The sequence below is a fragment of the Gavia stellata genome, chromosome 29 (assembly GCF_030936135.1).
Source record: "Gavia stellata isolate bGavSte3 chromosome 29, bGavSte3.hap2, whole genome shotgun sequence".
In the NCBI taxonomy this organism is placed as follows: Eukaryota; Metazoa; Chordata; class Aves; order Gaviiformes; family Gaviidae; genus Gavia; species Gavia stellata.
In genome coordinates this window covers 5,456,877-5,475,780 of record NC_082622.1, presented here as the reverse complement: position 1 = coordinate 5,475,780, position 18,904 = coordinate 5,456,877, and the positions used below count along the sequence as shown (strand labels likewise).

The 18,904-nt window shown below is 46.2% G+C and overlaps 1 protein-coding gene across 1 annotated transcript in view; it reads left to right on the top strand.

Moving 5' to 3' along the window:
• Positions 1 to 10,620, top strand: part of LOC104259393 (lethal(3)malignant brain tumor-like protein 4) — a 37,238-nt gene extending 26,618 nt beyond the window's left edge. The window contains exons 19-21 of the mRNA XM_059830805.1: positions 2,255 to 2,421; positions 6,988 to 7,050; positions 10,448 to 10,620. Coding sequence (XP_059686788.1) covers positions 2,255 to 2,421; positions 6,988 to 7,050; positions 10,448 to 10,576 — 359 coding nt within the window. The 3' untranslated portion in view covers positions 10,577 to 10,620. The remainder of the gene's footprint in view (positions 1 to 2,254; positions 2,422 to 6,987; positions 7,051 to 10,447) is intronic.
• Positions 10,621 to 18,904: the final 8,284 nt, after the last annotated feature.

Here is an 18,904-nt window from a genome sequence, read left to right as displayed (position 1 = left end):
GTCAAGAGAAAGCACATGCTGGAGGTGATTGTAATGGTAGTTTTTCTTCCTTTAAAATGAGGAGGAAAGGTAAAGTTACTTTGAAGTAAAAGGATTAATAGGTTTAATACTTTGTAGAGTGAAGCCTCACATTTATTAACTGAGAAGACAAGCTTGCACTGTCTCTTGTACCACTGCCTACTCTTCGGAAGTGGCAAGGGGTTTCTGTTCCTCAAGCAGTCGGTGACCGTTCTGCTGACAGAGCCAGCAGAGGTGACAAGGGAGACTTGGTCAAAACCTGGCAGATAGTGTCAGTTCTTTAGACCCCACTGGGTATTCAGAAACATAATTAGAATCATTTTGGATGGTGACTTTTTTAAGGTTCTCCTAAGAATGAAAAAAGACCCAAAAAATTGAATGGAAAAACAATGCCTTTTTTTTTTCTGGTACGTGACAGATTAAGTTTTAAGAGAAGCTTTCTGCTATCACTTTAGCAAACCATATGCTTAACTTTCAGATTTACTATAAAAAGCCATTTCAGAGAACCAAGCTGACCAGGCTTTTAGGAGGATTTAACATGGTAATAAGTCTCCAATCAAAAATAGCTAAGCAGGCACAAACAGGGACAGGTGCCTAGCTTTTTTTTTTTTTTTTAAATACTCATTTTTACCTAGTGCTGACTTCTGCAGTCAGAGCTGGAGAAGTCTGCCAGCTATGAGCTGCAGTTGCAGCTGGCAGGGAAAGCTGTCTGCTTTCCCTTCGCATTCACCTTAAGCAGAATGATGGAAATCAGTGGAGGGAAATTCTGCAATAATCCACTGACCTGTAATTTCACGATTACCCAGAGCTTTCATCCCATCTATATTTAAACTATTAGAACACTGCTTCCTTCTCAAAGGGAAAGTAATTTGTTTAGATCGTGGTTTGGACGCTTACCCCTGAGGATTTGGGCTTAGTGAAGAAAAGGAGACAGTCTGTGATAGAAGCAGTGCCCACCCAGCAGGGACGTGGCAGTAGGTAAAACCTTGGGCACAAATAGGACCTCCTGCGGCAGGGAGGTGGGGGAGGCAGGTGAGGAGTAGGTGACAGCCCTGGCAGGAGCATCAGCTCCTGAACTGAGCAGTTCTTACTCAGGCTTTACTGTTTTTTAATCCTCCCCCTCTGGTCTCATTATTAGAGACCTGTATGTGATGCTGTCCCACATCCTTTAGGGAGGTGGAAATGATGTAAGGTGACACAGCTGGGGACAGGGGAGTGACCTTTTGCTAGGCTCTACCTCCAGCGCTGCTTTCACCTCGGCTGGTGAGGAGCAGGCAAATCATGGAAATTTGCTTTTTCTTTATCATACTATTTTCCTTTGTGCTTTACATGTAGCAACTGGCGCACCCCACGGATCCTTACACACCATCCTACTAACAACCGTTTGTTCTAACACTGAGCAAACCCAGCAGAGGCGAGTGGCAGCCGTACCGGTGCTGGGCATGCCAAACCCTTCTGAAGGCAGGAACAAAATGGGAATTTTGTATGGTTGCCACGGGATGGCGCCGGGCAGCCTGCGCACCCTGCACACAGCCTGGCCGGGTGGGGGGCGAGGGGACAGCACACGTTAACCGCTGTAAACCAGAGGAATGTTTCCCATCTTGTTTCCATCCTCTGCTTTGCTTCCTGTTGTATAACCAGGCAAGTCCCTGTAGGACCATGACTCTGCACTGCTCGAGTGATCTCATTAGGGAGGGGTGATTTCTTCCTTTTTTTGCCTTGATTTTTAAAGCCTCTGTCACTGTCACTTGACACATGAGGAGGGAGTTGATGTCTGGAGGTAACTTGCAGCACTCCTGGCCTGGGAGTCTCCTGGGGAGGCTGCGAGCCCAGGCCATCAGCTGGCACGCCTAGCGCTCTTCGCAGGCTGGCTACAGCTGTGAGCTGGAACGATGCCATTAGTTTCTAGCCGAAGATGCTGTTACCAGAACTCCTCCACCTTGTCAATAAAACGCTGCAAACATCTTCTCTGTTAGCAGCATGACATCATTTTCCAAGGAAGAAGCTAACGATAAAGCCTCCAGCCGGGCAATCTTATCTTATCTTTTTTTTTCTTTCTCCTTCTCGGGAGGGTGGGAAGAACGCCCTGAAAGCTCAGTGTGCCATGCAGTAGCTGTGCCTGGCCGTCTGCTCGCCCTGCCTTGCTTTTCCCTCCAGAGTGTGACCCTTCCTCCTGCTTTGTTGTTCTTGCTCCTACTTGAAGCCTCGCTCTGACTTGTCTCGTTTCCTTTTCCAGACCCTGATTTGGATCTCCAGCAGGCCCTCCACCAGTCCATCTTCATGCCTTCCCTGGCCTCTAACCCGACCCACCGCCTCCACCTCTGCTGGGAGCAGCACTGCAAGCTCTTGCCAGAGGTCTCGGGCCTCACAGCCAAACACGTGGCCAAATGGACTGTGGAAGAGGTGAGTTACCTGTTCCCTGTTCTGCTCTCTTGGGGTGCGGGAATGACAGAGTCCTCCTCTTCTGGAGTGCTAATTGGAAGACATCTTCATTTTCTTTCCTTTCGTAGGCAATGCTTTTCTATTTGCTTTGCATATGCCATAGCTGACTCAGCTAGAAGTTATACCCAAGTCCCTCTATAAGGGAGGGGAAGGATCCCTATTAACCCTCTGGTGTCCAGGGCTTATTTCCCCAAATAGGATTCCCATCCTTTGTTTGTTTGTTTATTTACCACTTGATCTTTTAGTCCTCAGGCCTGAAACATGATTCTGACAGCAGATTCCCTTTCTCTCTGATCTCCCTCCCCCTCTCCTGTGACTTTGTTGCTGATTCACTTTTACATTGCAGATCATTCCAAACTGCACTGTGCATGCCCACTCCTCCTGCATCTCCCTGCCTGATTACCCTGGAACAAAACTGCCCACAGCCTGACCTGATTTCTGGCAGAGGTGGCTGTGCAGCTGGGGATATGTCTCTGCAGTCCTAGCTCTTGAGATGTCTCCTGTAATTAGGTGGCGTGTGAAAAAGCTGGTATCTTTTGTGTGCTGAGTAGTTGGTTTTGCCTCGATGCCTTGGGCATAAATAATATTTGTGTCTCCACTTGGGAAGCGGTGACAATTTGGATCCTGGCGCTTAATCGCAGGCCATTTAATTCAAGAGAAATGTGCTGTAATGTTGCGCTTGCAAGGATGTAAGTAATCTGCAAAGCAGGAAAAAGGTGTCGTTGTTCTTGATGCATAGAGGATCTTCAGAGACTTTTAGAAAGTGCATTTTCCCTAAGAGCCTCTTACATCAGATAAATCCAGTCTTGACTTTGCTCTTCATGTTGGAGGACTGCTAGGAGTCTGGCAGGATTGCAGTGTCACAGGAGATGGGAACCACAGCAATTGTGAAGGGGTTAGAGCAATTAGTGTGGCTGTTTTAAAACTTGGTCCTTTTTTGTTGGGTTTTTGGGGGGTTTTTTGGAAATGAATGTGTGTTTGAATTAAATTCATAGCAAGGAGGAAGAAATCTCTCTGAAAGATTTGCTGTTCGTATCCTTCTTTTGAGAAAGCTTCCAATGATTTTTCCAAAAGGTCTTTTAGAAAATCAATAAAGGCAGAAGCAGTTAATCCTCTGACATGAAAATCAGAATCTCTTTCTTTTGGATAAAACATGTTGGCCAGTTCATGGAAGAACAGAGTCAGGATACAAGCCAAATAAAATTTGTCCTTTGCAGTTGACCTTTAAAGCAACTGCTGGGTAAATTTAACTGGGATATTAGTTTGATAACGGATGAATGTAAGCAGGGACCACAGGGCATGAATGCAGGGCACTCTGGATATAGCAATTCAAAACCCAGGATACACTGAACTGTGCTCCGTGCTGCAGCCTGAAACAACTGATGAAGTTTTGACTGCCAGTAGGAGTGTGAATGGCACATTAAAAAGATCAGTTGCAGCACCAGAATGGACTGCCTGAAGTCGTTAAAGGTTTTGTCTTGAATTTCAGTAAAGTGGATCCAGTTTTGCAAATTATGTTCATCACAAATTCCCATGGGAATCAATTTGGCCTCTGTATGAGCACTTGCAGGATCAGTATGTGCAGTGAAATGTAGCCGCAGGTCTGGAAGATGAAAGCAGCAGGACTGACTGTGTTTTAGTGAGTCCAAAGTGGATTTGATCTGTCGGCATTTGGGCTCCTAACATCTTCCTACAGGGCAAACATTTGCCTTTGGGTTGTGCTTTGAACTCTGCTGCACAAAGGAGATCATTCTGCTGATTGGAAACAAGAGCAACGGGGGTGTAAAATTCTCCTTTGTTTTCAGACTGAAGAACTGTTTTTATTTTATAAAACCCACATTAAGGAAAAAGATGTTGCTTTAATTCTCAGTTGGTTGAGAACAGCTGAAATGGCAGAGCAGCAGCAGTATTTAGGGGCCCTCAAGCTAAAAAACTCTTGGTAACACTGAACAGTCCACAAGAGTAGGTACTTTAACGCAGCTTTGTTATTTATTGAAAGCTTCCTGTCATGTTTTCAGAGCAGAGCTAGTGAAGGATATTGAATCACAGAAGAACATTAATACGTGCTTGAGTTACATTGTTCATTAGTTAATCCTGCATCAGATGCTAATACCTTGGGGGGAGACTGTCCTTGTGCTAATTGCTTGTGGGTTACTAAATCCCAGTTAAGCTCAGCCTCTCTCCACATAGTCTCACCAGGGGTTGTCAGTCCTGCTGTAGCTTGATATTAAAGGAGTGCCGTATGAGACTACCTTCAAATTTTACCAAAAAGGTCTACTGATACTGTGCTGATTTCAATATATCACACACATCTGGGATTGCATCAGCACCTTCCATATGGATTGCATGGAGTTTCTAAGATGTTCTCAGAATTACATAAAGCTCTTTTTCAGCCCCCTTCCCTTTACCAATATGCAGTCGTAGTGGAAGACGCTTCCACCAGATAGCTCTGTGAGCACTGAGGCTGTTACTAGGAGGAAGGGCAGGCAGGCATTCACCTCCTCAAAGGAAAAGCCCTGATCTGCCTGATCCCACTGTGCTCATAACCTGTCCAAGACCTCTCCCACCCTCATCTTGAGCCCCTCCGGCCTCACCCTTTCCCTTGGTTCAGGGCTTCACTGCCACTGTTGTGGGGCTGTGTTGGTTTCCTGTAGCACATGGCGTTACTGTGTTTTGGCCTTGTACACCCGAGCCTCCCTTGTCCCTCAACCGCCACGTCTTGGTTTGGGGACTCTCCTCCCCCAGCAGTGATGGGCCAGGCAGGTCACTGTGGCTCGGTGGAACCTGGGGTCTGGTTCGCACCCTGGGGACCTTCTCTCCTGTATTCTCCTCTTGCATCCTCCTTCCCTCTCTTTTCTCCATTTCTGGTAAACCCCAGGGCTCCTGTTTGTTTAAAAGTCCACTCTTGTGGCACAGAGTGCTTGCCGTGTCTGTACAAATGACTTCTGGGACGGATCAAAGGCCCGTCACTCAGTGTCCGTGACAGTAGCCAGCAGCGATTGTGCAGGGAAGGACACAGGAGCAAGGCAAGCTCAGATCATTCCCCAGAGATTTCTACCAGCCTCTCAATACCATAGGCACTAAATGGCACTTACCGTCTTGCCCCCAGGGGTGCAACTGTCTCTTAAATTCTGGAAGGTACCAGACCCTGCAGTAGGATTTTCATTTGTATTTTAATTATAAGGAGTGGGGGGATTCAAAAGGAAAGTAGTATTTCGTTATTTGTTTATAATAGGAGTTTGCATTTCTACAGAAGAAGATTTGGGGTCACTGCCCGATGGAGATGTGGTTTTTAGGGGTTCCCTTTAAAATGGAGCTGTCGCTACTAGCAGAAGATAAGGGCGAAACATGAGAGGGGTGCTCTGCTTTCAGATGATGTAACAGAAACAATGGGAGTCAGAGCTGTTCACAAAAATCGGCTTCTGCCAGGGTAGAGCAAAACCGGAGGGCACGCTGACAGCTCCGTTCCTGCGTGGTCGGAACTGGGGGAAGGGAGTGAATATTAGTCAAGTGGTGGGATCAGCTGGAGATACAGTGACACAGTTTAGGAGAGAGTCTGACAGTCGTGAAGCTCGTGTTTGACAGTGACCCCTCCTAACTGTTTGTCTGTTTGTGTTCATGGAAGAAATGTCACATCTGTAATAACTCAAATGAATATGCCTCATGAAACAGAGCTGTTCCTGCAAGGGAGCGTCCAATTAGCATGAGATGTTTGATTTGATTATGCCTCAATATACAAATCTTCTATGAACCAGTGAAGCTACAGCTGGAGAAGACAATACATATTAAGTCATCCTCCACTGCATTCAGGACTGCTCCTCGCACTACTTAGTGTTATATAATGTAATCCAAGGGCTGCTTGCATGTCTCCGGGGAGATTGTTCCAAATGTTAACAGATTTCCTGCTTTGAAAGGTTTTCCTTAATGTGAGATGTAAAATTAACTTTTACTCATTTAATCCTGTTGGTTCCATGGATCCTGTGCACCCACCACGGATTAAATAAAACCAAAACTCCCTTCCTTCCCAGCTCTTCTGCCTTCTGTATGTTGGTAAACCAGCAGTACTCACTCGGTTGGTTTATCTTGCCTCTTAAAGGCATGTCATCATGGGAAACTGTCTAAATCTGGTTTTTCTTTTTAATTTTACTTTCCAGCAATACTGTAGAGAAAATGAAGTTGTGGATGGGTTTAAAATAGTATAGCCATATACGGCTTTTAATCTGTTAAAATGGTGTTGATATTTTATAAAGATCCTTTTGAGCAAGGGAGAAACTGGACTTTTACAGAAAGATGAATGGTCAAAAGGCAATACAGAAAGCATTATAGGTAACCAGAATATGCTTTGCAGGGGTGCTGCAGCAACAACCCAGTAATGTTTTTCATATATATCCTTGATTAATGGGAGAGTTGTAAGTATTAAAGTTTTAAATCTTGCATCTAGAACTCATATACAGAAATAAGAGCTTTTTGCTTGATGATACCGCATTTTAATTGTCCATATTTCTCTTTTCCCAAATGTAATTCCAGGTGGTAAGCTTTATCCAGCGTTTACCTGGTTGCAAAGAACAAGCATCTGTTTTCAGGGAAGAGGTAAGTCAAGTCTGCCCAAATCCTGTGCTGTGCTGCTGGCAGGTCCAATGGCAGCGAGGTGGTTTTGTACCCCGTTACTCTGGAGTTGCAGTGCAGAGAGCATAGACACACTCAGGCTTGTCGTTAAAAAGCCTGTGGCATTTAGGAGGCAGCTTCAGCATCGAGCTGAATTCTCCAGCATGGCTAATTGCATTCTGCTGCTTTAAATTTCCCCTGCAGTTCCAATCACTGAGCTTATGCTTAACATCCTGTCTTGGACTATTGTGCAGTGGGTTTGGCATCATTATAAAGATGTCCTGTTGGAATGGTGCAATGAAGATCTCATCTGCTCCCTCTAATGAGCACATATGCCTGCTTCCCTTGGTGAGGCTGGCAGTCGTAGGGTTTCCCAGGAATTGCTCGCTTCCCCCATGGCTGAGGTGAGAGCAGGAGGGGAACCTTTTCTTGAACAAGCAGTGGTTGGGAAATCAGGGTGTCTCCTGCATGCAGTGCGTCCTGTCTTTGCTGCCACTTGCTGGGCTGGACTCTGTTCCCTGTTTGTGGTGCGTTCACCGTGGCTTCTGAGAAACCACAGCTAGCGCAGGATATGGCTGTCCTCTTTCTTAGCACACTTCTTTGCTGGATCATAGACACTTAGGCTCTGTTGAGTGCTTCAGCTTCCAGTTACATGGCAGGTATGACTTGGGGATTCTTTATGAGCCCCTGATAAATTTGCACAGACGCACCTCCCCTTCTGTCATCACAGCTCTACTGCTCTGACTGCAAGAGCTTGAGGGAAGAGGCTGTACCTTCTCTGTTCTGTGTGGCGCTGAGCGCACCCTCTGTACCGAGGAAAAGCATTGCACATCGTAGTGACTGTAAAGGGCAGGTTTTTAATAGATGACTGCTCCCCAGAGCTGGCTTCCTTTCAGGATGAATCAGGCTGTAGTGCATTTTATGGGATTTATGTATCTGTATTTTGTTTTCCCTTGTTTTAAAAAACATGCACACACACAAAATATAAACCAAAAGAAATGGAGGCTTGCAAAAAGCGCTATTCATAATGTAACAATATAGTGGAATACTGTTTAATTGACTATAGCGGGAATAATGAAATTTATTCGAATGAACCAATCTTTCAGTGTAGCTGAGTAAAAGGTGCGTCCTGATTTCTAGTGAAGATGTATTGAGAGGTGAGAGTTTGGTAGATGAGATGTAAATAGCAAATCTTCTAATGAATCCAACCATTCACAATGTATTTTATTCCTTCTAGCCATAATTTAAATGGGTCCTGAACACAGTGACTGCTTTCTGGTTCAGAGCACGGCATAGCCATGTTCTATTTTAATACCTTACTTTCTGCAGCCTCCAAGTATGATTCCCTGTGCCAAATGAGAGGGGCTTGGGTTGTTTTTCAGGTTTATGCTCAAACCAAATTGTCAGTTTGAAATTAAAACCCTTTTAGCAGTTTGGCTTTGGCCAGAATTCAGGTGTGAGTGACGGGACTGCTGATCTCCACCCACATTGTCCATTAGCTGTAATCAGGCCTTTGAGTGCTCTCCATTTAGGATAAATAAATCCCTTGCAGACTTCTCTTGGCGGGGGGGAGAGGGATAAGTTGCTGCTTACATTAGGAACGAAGAGAACAAATTGTGCACAGAATTTTAAAAACCATCCAAATAAGATGGAACAAAGAAATGAATAATAAAGCACAGGCACTGATATTGTGCTTTTTCTAGGTCCAGTTCAGGGAAGGTCTGTTTAAAATAAGCATCTTTGAGGCAATGCAGTGAAAATGAAGCATAGTAATAATATTGGACTCAAAAGCATTTTGAAACGTAGGGCTGTTTTCCAGCAGTTTTCTGCTACTCTTGACTGTATTATTTAATTTAAGCAGCAGTCCATTTGTTTCGAGCTATTTTTAACATGTTCATTGCAGCAGTGTAGACTCTGGGCAGTTTGCAAATAAGATTCGGGGACGTTGTATGGCCATCTGTGGACTGGGAGCACTGCTGTCATTTCCAGTGTACATACTGGGAGGTTAAGTAACTTGCTAACGGTCTCTTTTGCGGTTAGAGAAGGAGAAGCCAAATCTCCTGGCTTACAGCTCTTTGCTTTAATTATATGTTTGTTCAAGTTTGTTCAATGTATCCTCTTCCACCAGTCATTGACGTCCAAAAAAGTTCTAGTTAGGAAGACTACAGAAATAGAAGAATTGTTATTCTGGATGAGTGGTGTGTCCGGTGTTGTCTGCTGCACTGGTGAACATCAAGTGAGAGGCTGAGATGCTGTCAGTCCCTGTAAATGGACTTTAATGGAATAACTTAGGGAGACAGATATTGTTTGTCTGTGTCCATTAATCTTTGGCTTCTTCCCTGCAGCACTTGGGGTTTATATTAATTATATCTGTGTTGTCTCTGTGGATGTTCTTGTAAACCCAAGGAAATTTTTAACCTCTTCTTAAAATAATATGTTATGATTTCACCCGCTGCTACCTAGAGCATCCTGTATTTTCACAAGGTAGTATGTTTTTCGCTTGCTTACTTTGAATCTAATGGAATATCTCCTTGCTGATGGATTAGGAGAGTGTGTATGTAACTCCAGACAGATTACATATCTTTACCATGCCTTGTTTTATATAGCACATGATCTCTTTTACCATGTGCTAAGCAAGCTCATTTAGTGTCATTGAAAACGATTTCACGATAGCCTCCTGTTTCTCCTTTAAACAGAGACTTGTTGTCTATGGGCATAGGACATCCTAGTTGCGAGAGCAGCGAGATGTTCACAGCTCAGGAACTTTTCACAGCTGTAAGGTTTTTAGCAGAGCTGACCAAAAAAAGCAGAAAAAAAGGGTATTTGGCTTTAAATTTTACCCTGAACAGCTTAACAGGAATTGAAGAGTCTATGCGATGACAGTATGTAATGAATGCACTAGGAAATGGTGATTTTATATTTCTAATCATCGTAGATCACTGTAATATATTAATTCTTGGATAGCTGCCTCCTGAAGACTCGTATTCTGGGTTTCCTGATCTAATTTCTGGCCACAGATTCTGAATAGGCCGTAGGATTTTTGACAGTTGTTGGCTTTTTAGCGCAATTATAGTGAATATAAAGTCTAATGAACCAGCATCCTCCTCATGATCTCTCCATAAGCCTTGCCCACACTTCTCTATTTCTAGAAAAAGGGCTGCTGGATGGGGCCTGAGACCCGTGGAAAGGGCAGCATGCCTGGGAACCTCACAGGGTGTGGGTGCCAGAGCTAGGGAGAAGTACAAGGTTTCAGTCGTCAGAGCTGTGTTCGTACTTTCATTCCTCAGTTCAAAGTACATTGTTTAACTGAACGACCAGAAGTGAGAATCCTGCCTATTTCTTGATGGTAATCTTTATCTTATGTTGTGTTTCCTACCTCTAGCAGATAGATGGTGAGGCCTTCCTGCTCCTGAACCAGAGCGACATAGTTAAAATACTCAGTATCAAGCTGGGTCCTGCCCTGAAGATCTACAACGCCATTCTTATGTTCAAGTCTGCAGAAGACAACTGAGAAGAGCCCTTTGGCAGAGCCCATGAGAATTGACAGGGAACAGATCTTCACCTGAGAGCATTACAACGTGCTGGACAGGCAGATTGGGACTCAGATGTATTTTAAGTAGAACTTATTAAAAATATTTTGAGGACATAAAAATCCTGCCACAGTCTGGAATATGGGGCAGCTTCACTTCCAAGAAGAGGATATTATTATATTTTGTAATTGAATTTGGTTTTGATATATCAATCTCTTTTTGAGATCTAGAAGAAACCTCCGGTTATAAGGGGAATCCAGGGTAACATTGGTGGAGCTGCAATAGCAAGAAGAAAGCTATGAGCAAAATGCCTACTGTGTCCAATGATAGTGCCTGAAAGAGAGACTGAGTTATCACCAGCATGTTTAATATATTCTGTATGTATAAAAATTGAGAAAAGAGAGTAGGAAAATAGGGAAAAGATGCACTTCAGAGCAACTCACCTGTATCCTTCAATGCTGTGACTCAAGAGCTGACCTTTTCAGGACTGATTTTTAAATTCCAATTTCTCCTACTGATCCTAGTTGTTCTAATACCCTCGGCTATTGGGGTGCTTACACCACAGCAGAAGGGTACCGTGGGCAAAGGGTTTAGTGATGACTTGCATCATTTCTGGTAACAAGCAGAATGTTCTCATTCATGCCGCCAGACAGCGGGAAGCAAGCCCTGTGTAGATAGGCTTTGGGTAGGCAAAGATCTCTCTTAAAGATGTCTCCCACAGGAGACAAAGATAAATATTCTAGCTGTAGTTCTCCCGTCTGTGCTTTTGTGCAACTGCTGTCTGGACCAGGAACATCTTACGGCAAAATAGCACAATCAGGAGCACTTGATGGGCTCATTCTTGTCCTCTCCACTGTCAGCCAAATGCTAGGAATAAGAGTTGGAAACCCAGCAGTGGCCAGCATATGCGGACAGATGCAAGCAGATTTCCTAGAAACAATTTGCTTTTATTTTTGAACAATCGAAAGTCATGAACACTTAGTGCTTTAACCTTTCAGCCTCCAGGTGGACTTTGGCCTGTTCCACCAAAGAGTTGGTGTGCTGTAGCAGCAGGGCACCAGCTCCTCTGCCTCTCTAGTGGCAAGGCAGGCAGAGCCCACAGGGAAGTTTGACTGGAGGGGAATCAGGGTTTGAACAGACAGCAAAATGAGGTAAGAGTTACTTCTCAAAAGAGAGAGCTAATCTGTGTCAGGGAGGAAGAAAAGCTTGTGGCAGCGTTCCGGTGCACGCAGTCCGTGCTTTCCTGGCGGTAGGGGAGTACGAGTATTTGCCGCTCTGCTCAAAGTCAGAGCATAGTTTTATGAACATGCACCTAGAACTGCAATGTCCTGGATGGGGGATTTCCACACTGTTATTTCCAGAGCTGTCCTCTTACGATAGAAACCCTGGGGGAAGCAGTGAGCCTTGCTGGGCCTCTGCTCAGTGTTTCTGTTCGTGCCTGGCAGCATGCTAGCTCCTGACTTTTGCTCTGGCCACTCTCCCTGGTAGGTATTTGGTTGTTCTGGAGTTTAGCTAGAACTATGTTAGCTAGGGAAGCCTTTTCACCCCTTCATTCAGAGCTACCATGCTGAATCCTGTGTGCGTGAACCCTTCCGAGCGCTGTAAGTGTGTGTACGTGGTTTGCCAAAGGCAGGCGTGCCATCAGCCTCAGCCCAGGGTTGCATGAATTTCTGAGGGCATTGCATGATGAGATGTCATCCCTCTGTAGGCACCTCAAACTCTCTCCTGTACTTGGCATCTTTGTCACCAGTGGTGTTGCCTTAGTTCCAGCTCTGCAGCTTCTCCAAGAGCCATCAGGAACTGAGAATGAACACGCTGTACGGGACCATGTGGTGACACAAGGAGCACACTTGGCCTTCCTTCCCTAATCACTCCATGTCCTTGTCCAACCTTCCAGCTGCTGAGAAGATCCTTGTGACTTGCCTAAAGTAGTAAGGTCCTTAAAATTGTAAATAGAGCAGAATCCATATCGTTGAAGCCATTCAGTCCTGGATTAATATACAGAGCAATTTGTCTCCATACTTTCTATTTTTGTACAAGATGTTAGGGAGTTTAAGCCTTCCACAGAGAAGACATAGGGGTGGTGGGATATTTAATAGCTGAAACATTAAATATCAGCCAGGTAACTGAAGGAGAGTAATTTAATGCAGTGTTAAGGACTAGACAAGATATGAATTTAATGTATTAAAATACATTTTTGGTATGGTAACCAGGGTATTCACCAAAGAGTCACATTCCTTTATCCCGCCCTGCGCATCCCATGTCTGTGTAAAGACTTGAATTGTAAGTGGCATGTCCTGGACTCCGACACAACTCGCCTTCTAGGCAAAGCAAAATTGTTTCCTGACAACTGGAGCAGAGGATCCATAGCTGGACTGTTTTGTTCCTGGCTCTCCACCGACTTGCTAAATAACCCTGAGCTCTTCTTTGCTCCAGTTTCCCCCTCTGTGACACCCGGCCAGGTGGGGTGAGTGCAATTTCGCCTTTCTCTTGTTTCCAGCAATCAGGTCCTGCCAGATTTTCTGTTTTACCTCCTTCCTTTGGGAAAACTGAGTTGGGGGACAGCAGATTGCCTCCAGCAATGAAATAAAATGTAATATTATTTCATCTCTTTTACTATATATAGATAGAGGATGAAGAGAATCAGGGAAAAAAGCAATGAGATTCTAGTCACTGAAATTATTCAAACAGAAGAGAAATCTTTAATCCTCGGGGCTTCCAAGCCAGCTGGATCAAAGACGAAAATGTGTACTTGGAGTTTGTTCAGTGACAGTAAGAGTAGTGCTTTCAGCAAGGAGGAAGGAGGAACCCTTTTAGGGATAGAAGAAGGAGGAATGTGCTTCTTGTGCCTTTTTTTGTAATCCGATAATTGTCTTCGCAGAGCAAAGAAGTATGTGTACACGTCTATTACTGACTCCTTTTCCAAATATAGCTATATTCTAATAAAATCAAGCAACATTACAGTAACGCAAGGGCAAAAAGATTTCCAGTGTCTTCACTGGACACGTTTAAAATTCCCTAATATTTACATGACTGAAAAAAACCTAAACCAGCTCATCTTTTAGCCCCATAACTTAGGAATTCATTGGTTGCGGCTGCCGTTTCGCTTGCGTCAGGGAGCCCTGCTTTCACGTGCGGCTCAGTGACTTGTTGCTGCTGCCAGACTCTGCCTGTCCAAACTCAGCTCTGCCTTTGCCCCGTCCTGATCGAGGCCTGTGTCAAGGCGAGGGGTCTGCAGATGCCTTTGATTGTCGAATGCCTTGTTGTCTAATTTGAAACATGCACTTTGAAGCAGAAAGCCAAAAGTTGTAGGTCTGTGGTGAACAAAGCTGAAACTGGTTAATGCCGCCTGGTTTTAGGAGGCTGTTGTCTGCTGAGTGTCAGCAGAAACGAGCTGTTGGCCCAACTGAACCCAGAAGTCACTTAGAAATATATTACTTAGAAGCAACCGGAGCTGTGACAACGTCCCGTCGGCTGGCAGTGCAACTGGGAAGTTTCAGTTCTCAATTAAAATGGATCTTATTCCTGGATATGTTTTTGTTCCTGTATCCCTGGTTTTTGAAATCCAAAAGAATCAAATTTTTCTCCTTTTCTCTTTTTCTCCTCAATAGAGGGTCCTGTTAAAATTTTTCTGTGCCATCACCAATGATCGTCCTTGTAATCCAGTAGCAGCAAATTTCTGCTCTGGGTAATGAATCGCATTAAAGTTGGACAGAAGCGTTTGGCAACACTGATAGCAAAACTCTACAACCAAAGGAAAAAAAAAAAAAACCAACATTCAGCCCAGGGGATAAGCTAGTTCAGCTGCAGAAGATTTCCTGCCTGCTACTTTCATGCCCTGCTTAGGGATTTATACCACAGAAAGCTTTAAAGTTTTTGACATCCTCTCCATCATGTGATGAGCTAGCTTATTTTTGAAATTCCGATTACTTGAACTGGAAACACGTGCAGGGGAAGGGAGCGTGCGCCCGTTCTCTCGGTTCAGCCTCTGAAATGTTTGCCTCTTTTAAACCAAACAAATACTTGAGCTTTTTGACACTAGCCATGGCGTTGCGCTCCACTGATGCTTTCTTCTGGAAATGTGAATAAAATTAATATAAGTTCACACCTGACTCGTTCTTTCCGTGTTTGGGTCCGACCCCGGCACGTGCTCGCAGGGAAGCTGGGCCGGCTCGCTGCCCTGAAGGGCCATCACCGGGGTGCGTTGGTCATGGCAGAGGTTTGTCCCCTTCTTTTCCTGCCCTTAACCGTGGCAATCAAAATGCAGACACCATTTTCATCTTTCATCTCTTTCGTCAGGCGGAGCAAAGTATTTGAGCTCTCCTTGATTTGTACACAGGACAGCATCAGCCTTGGCCGGCATCGTCCGCTGAGGCTGTGCCTGATCCCCCCCAGTGCCTTGCTGTCTTCTGCTGCCGGCAGAATATTTTAATCCCTCATGGTTTCCTCGTGCAGACCATCCCAGGACTCTGCCATCTTCCTAAAGCAGCTTCCAAATTTGAGTGTTTAACTAAAACTAGCGAGAAATTGTTGCCAGTATGAATCAATGTTAAAACTCTGTGGTTTGGGGTCTTTGTGTCTGTTTTATCTTCCTTAATGCCCTATTGGGCTTCTTCACCGTATCCCCTGTAACAATTTTAATTAACTCACCTGGGCATTTGTTTCTGCTCCAGTTGTAATTAGCTGATAAATTGCAAAGCACTGTGCACTATGCTGTCAGTTGCTTTTCCCCAAAAATCAGGTGGCGGAAGCTTTCCTCCTGATTTTCACGGAGGTGTTCCTGGTGGAGCTGAGAGGCTGAAGCCGCACCTGCGACGCGGTGCCGAGCCAAGGGCAAGAGGGGACCAGGGCACAGATTCACTTCGGCGGCTGAGATTAGCAGACCTTGCGAAACTAAAAATATTGGAGAGATGGCGCCCAGCCATAATTTCTAAACTATCCCATCATCAGGGTAAACATTTGCTCTCATTGGTTTTTCCCTTCCAAGGTTTTTTTGCTTCTATTTAAACCCCGGCTTGTTTGCTTTTGTTACCGTGATCGGATTCCCAGTCTGGTTAGCTTGGATGCTTGTTGCACGCTCGGTAACATCAAATTTTGCTTTTACTTGCTCTGTTAGTTCCCTCAGGGTTCTGCTGGGATGTGTGCTTGTCTGTGTCGTTGCACTTGTGGTAGCTGAATTTCTGTGCAGAAGGGATTTTTTTTTAACCAAGATTTTGACGGAGAAGTCTTAACAGAGCAGCGTGCATTAATCACCCAAATGGCTGATTATATTTGCAGATTATTCTGCTCAGGCAGACACGGAATTTTTTGTCCCGAGTCATATTTCTCCTTGGACAGGAAAAACCTGTAGTTTATTTTTTGCCTGCTTGAATGCTCAAGTTGTTCCCTGGTCAGCCCTGACCACGCTCCTTGGGACTGATTTTTGCCGAGGCGCTCGCACGATTCCCTGCCGGGGTTTGCACACCCGCTCGAGGGGCTGGAGGGGTCTCTGATTTAAGGTGAAGACGAAGTATGGTGGAAAGGATGTGCCACCCGCATCAATTCTTTGCACCTCTCCCCTCGCGAGCCTGGTCGCAGCCCTTCAGACCGGCTCAAGCCACCGGAGCAAAACTCCTCCAGCTCTGCCTGTCCCAAACGCTCGTCAAACCCCTGTAATTACCCTGAGCATTGGCAGCTGTGACACAAGAGTTGCATTTGCACACACTCCATGGGAGCAGGTGAGCGACCCCCTTAGCCTGCACCTCCAGGAAAGGCCTCCTCAACCTCCTCTTCCTCCTCCTCCTCCTCCTCCTCTCCAGCAGCTCTGCCCCGTGGAGGACGGCGATACCCGGCTCTGCAGTGAGGTACGTGCATGACCCTTCACTTGTTGCCTTTCTTTGCTGGAAGCATGATGCTTTCCCGTAGGGGACGGTGTGACCTGCAGCGCTCACGGGGAAGTGTGTGATTTTACCACTTGCACAGAGCTTTGAGCAGCTCCTTCGTTCTTGTTAACGCTGGTGTGAAAATTTGCCGGAGGGGCAAATGTGGCTCATGGGGGTAGAGCCAGCAACTGGGAAAAGGAGGATCCTACCCACCTCCACCCCATGCAGCACATCTCCTGCACGATAAAACAAGTGACCCGCCGTCCTCTCCTCCTTTGCCTCCTCCCTGGGAGGATTTGGCAGTGCTGCATCTCTGCCCCCATGCCGGCATCCTCTGCCTTTACAGCCGGGGATGCTGCAGCCTTCCGGAGAGCTGGGGGTGACGGGAGGCTGTTGGTCTTGGCTACATCGTCCTGGAGTTTAAGAACTTGTACTTGCCGGGCTGAGCTCTGCTCCAGTCATCGTCAAGTGAGATGGTGCGGCACAGAGGGGCTGTGTTCGGAGCGACGGTGGCAGCGGATTGGGGTTTTATGGTTGGGGCGGTGTGAGCTGGTTGTTTCCAAAGCTGAGTAACATTAATTTTGAGAGAAAAGCTTGTGCTGGAGTTGGGGTGTTCCTTTGAGCGGTTGACTGTAGCCTCTATTCCCTGCATGTCTAACATACCCAGGGAGAGTTCGGGGGCTGTGGTGGGGTTGCTCTGGTGAAGGAGGCATCCACGTCCCCCCGCAAGGTTCACCCATGGGAGGGAGCAGCCCGGGGGCTGCCGCAAAGGTCGCTCTGCTGAGCATCTCGTTAAATGAAAAGGTAGCAAAGCCCATTCACCTTTTAAGTGCTTTTAAACACTGATTTTCATTGTGCTTTTGCAGCAGGGTTAAGGTGTTAATCAGCATTTTATCAGGGCTCAGTTAACCTGCTATTACTAGTGGGCGTAAAAAGAGCTGTGTACCGGGCACCCACGCCAGCTCTTACCTCCTCACGCATGCCCACGGGGCTGGCCGGATCCTGCACATCCAGGGACCCCCGGCAGGGTCTCTGCCTTGGTTTCCTACACACGCGTCTCATCTGGCCACTTAAAACTCTCAAGCCCGGCAGCTTTCCCAGCAGCAGGAATTGTAAAGACAAACACCGCTGCGGTACCGTGAGCCCAGCCCCAGCGGGGAGGAAGGATGCAGGGATGGAGGGGGAACCTGCCCTCTCCTTCCTGCGCGTCTGAAGCCGCCGGGCAAATTCCAGCTTCAGGGAGCTGGAATGGTGGCGCAAAAGAAAAACGTGGTGGTTGGAGGGGTTCAAGGATGAGGCTGTGCTCTGCCCGGGGAGCACTGTAACTGTGTTTGCTGTGCCCCAGCCATCAGCAGAACTGCTGGTCCTTTCCCCAAATAATGCGCTTGCTCCGCTATTTATTGACTTTGCATGTCGCTTCCCCTAATATTTTCTTACATCCTTGCCACCAAGTACAGCCTCAGCTTATTAATTGCCCCATGACGCTTTCTCCTCCCTACATTTTTCACCATCCAGACACCATTAATGTAAGCAAGATAATTTTTTTTTTTCCCTTTTGGAGACGGATACATTTGCTGCTGGAATGTTTCCAGCCATTTCTCCGAGAAACGCGCTGAAGACTTGTGCAAGCAGGGTATCTGTGCCACGGCCCCGAGAGGTGCCGGCACGGGGGGTCTGGCATCCCCCCAGCAAACCCCTTCCCCGCCAGGCTGACCAGCTCCCATCTCGGAGCACGGCACCGGTGCCTTCGATCACGTGGGTGTTGCGTTTGCAGTACGGTTTGTCCTCAAAAACAGGGTTATGGTTTCACCAGGGTCAACCTCATGTCCCCACGTGTCAGCGGTGGTGGGTCCTTTTGGGCCAGCAAGTGGCTTTTTGCAGCAATGCTGATATAAGAAGCTTTTCCACCTGCAGAGCGTTGTCCGGGCTCCCTTTCAGCTCTGTGCTTGAGTTGACTCAAATTACCCAAGTGTTAAAAAAAAAAACAAAAAAAGGTTGTTTCAAACTCAGATGCTTTCCAGAGTCAGGGTCGTGGCTGTGCTGGGAGCCGGCAGCTCTGTGGGTCGGGGTTGCCAGAACTCCTCCACTTCATGCATCGTCCTAAAACCTAAAACGAATGAAGCTTTTCGGTCCTGGGCTCGGGTGCCCGGGGCACGCGGCTCTGGGTTTTGTTATCCCTGGCAGAAATGAAGTGCAGGAAAGCTGTGGTATGTCTCTGCATTACAAAGTGGGACCACACAACTATTCAATGAGTCTCTCTAGATGGTTTTCGCACCGTCTTGAACTTGTCTCTCTTATGGATGGAATTGAAAAAGGCCAGAGAAGAGGCTCGAATATAAATTGCCCTTTTCCCAAGCACATCTCTGCTGCTGGTCAATGGCTGGAGAAGGTCTTGCTCTTTGGTTTCAGTGAAAAACTTTTCAAGCATCTTCATTTCAGAAGAAACAC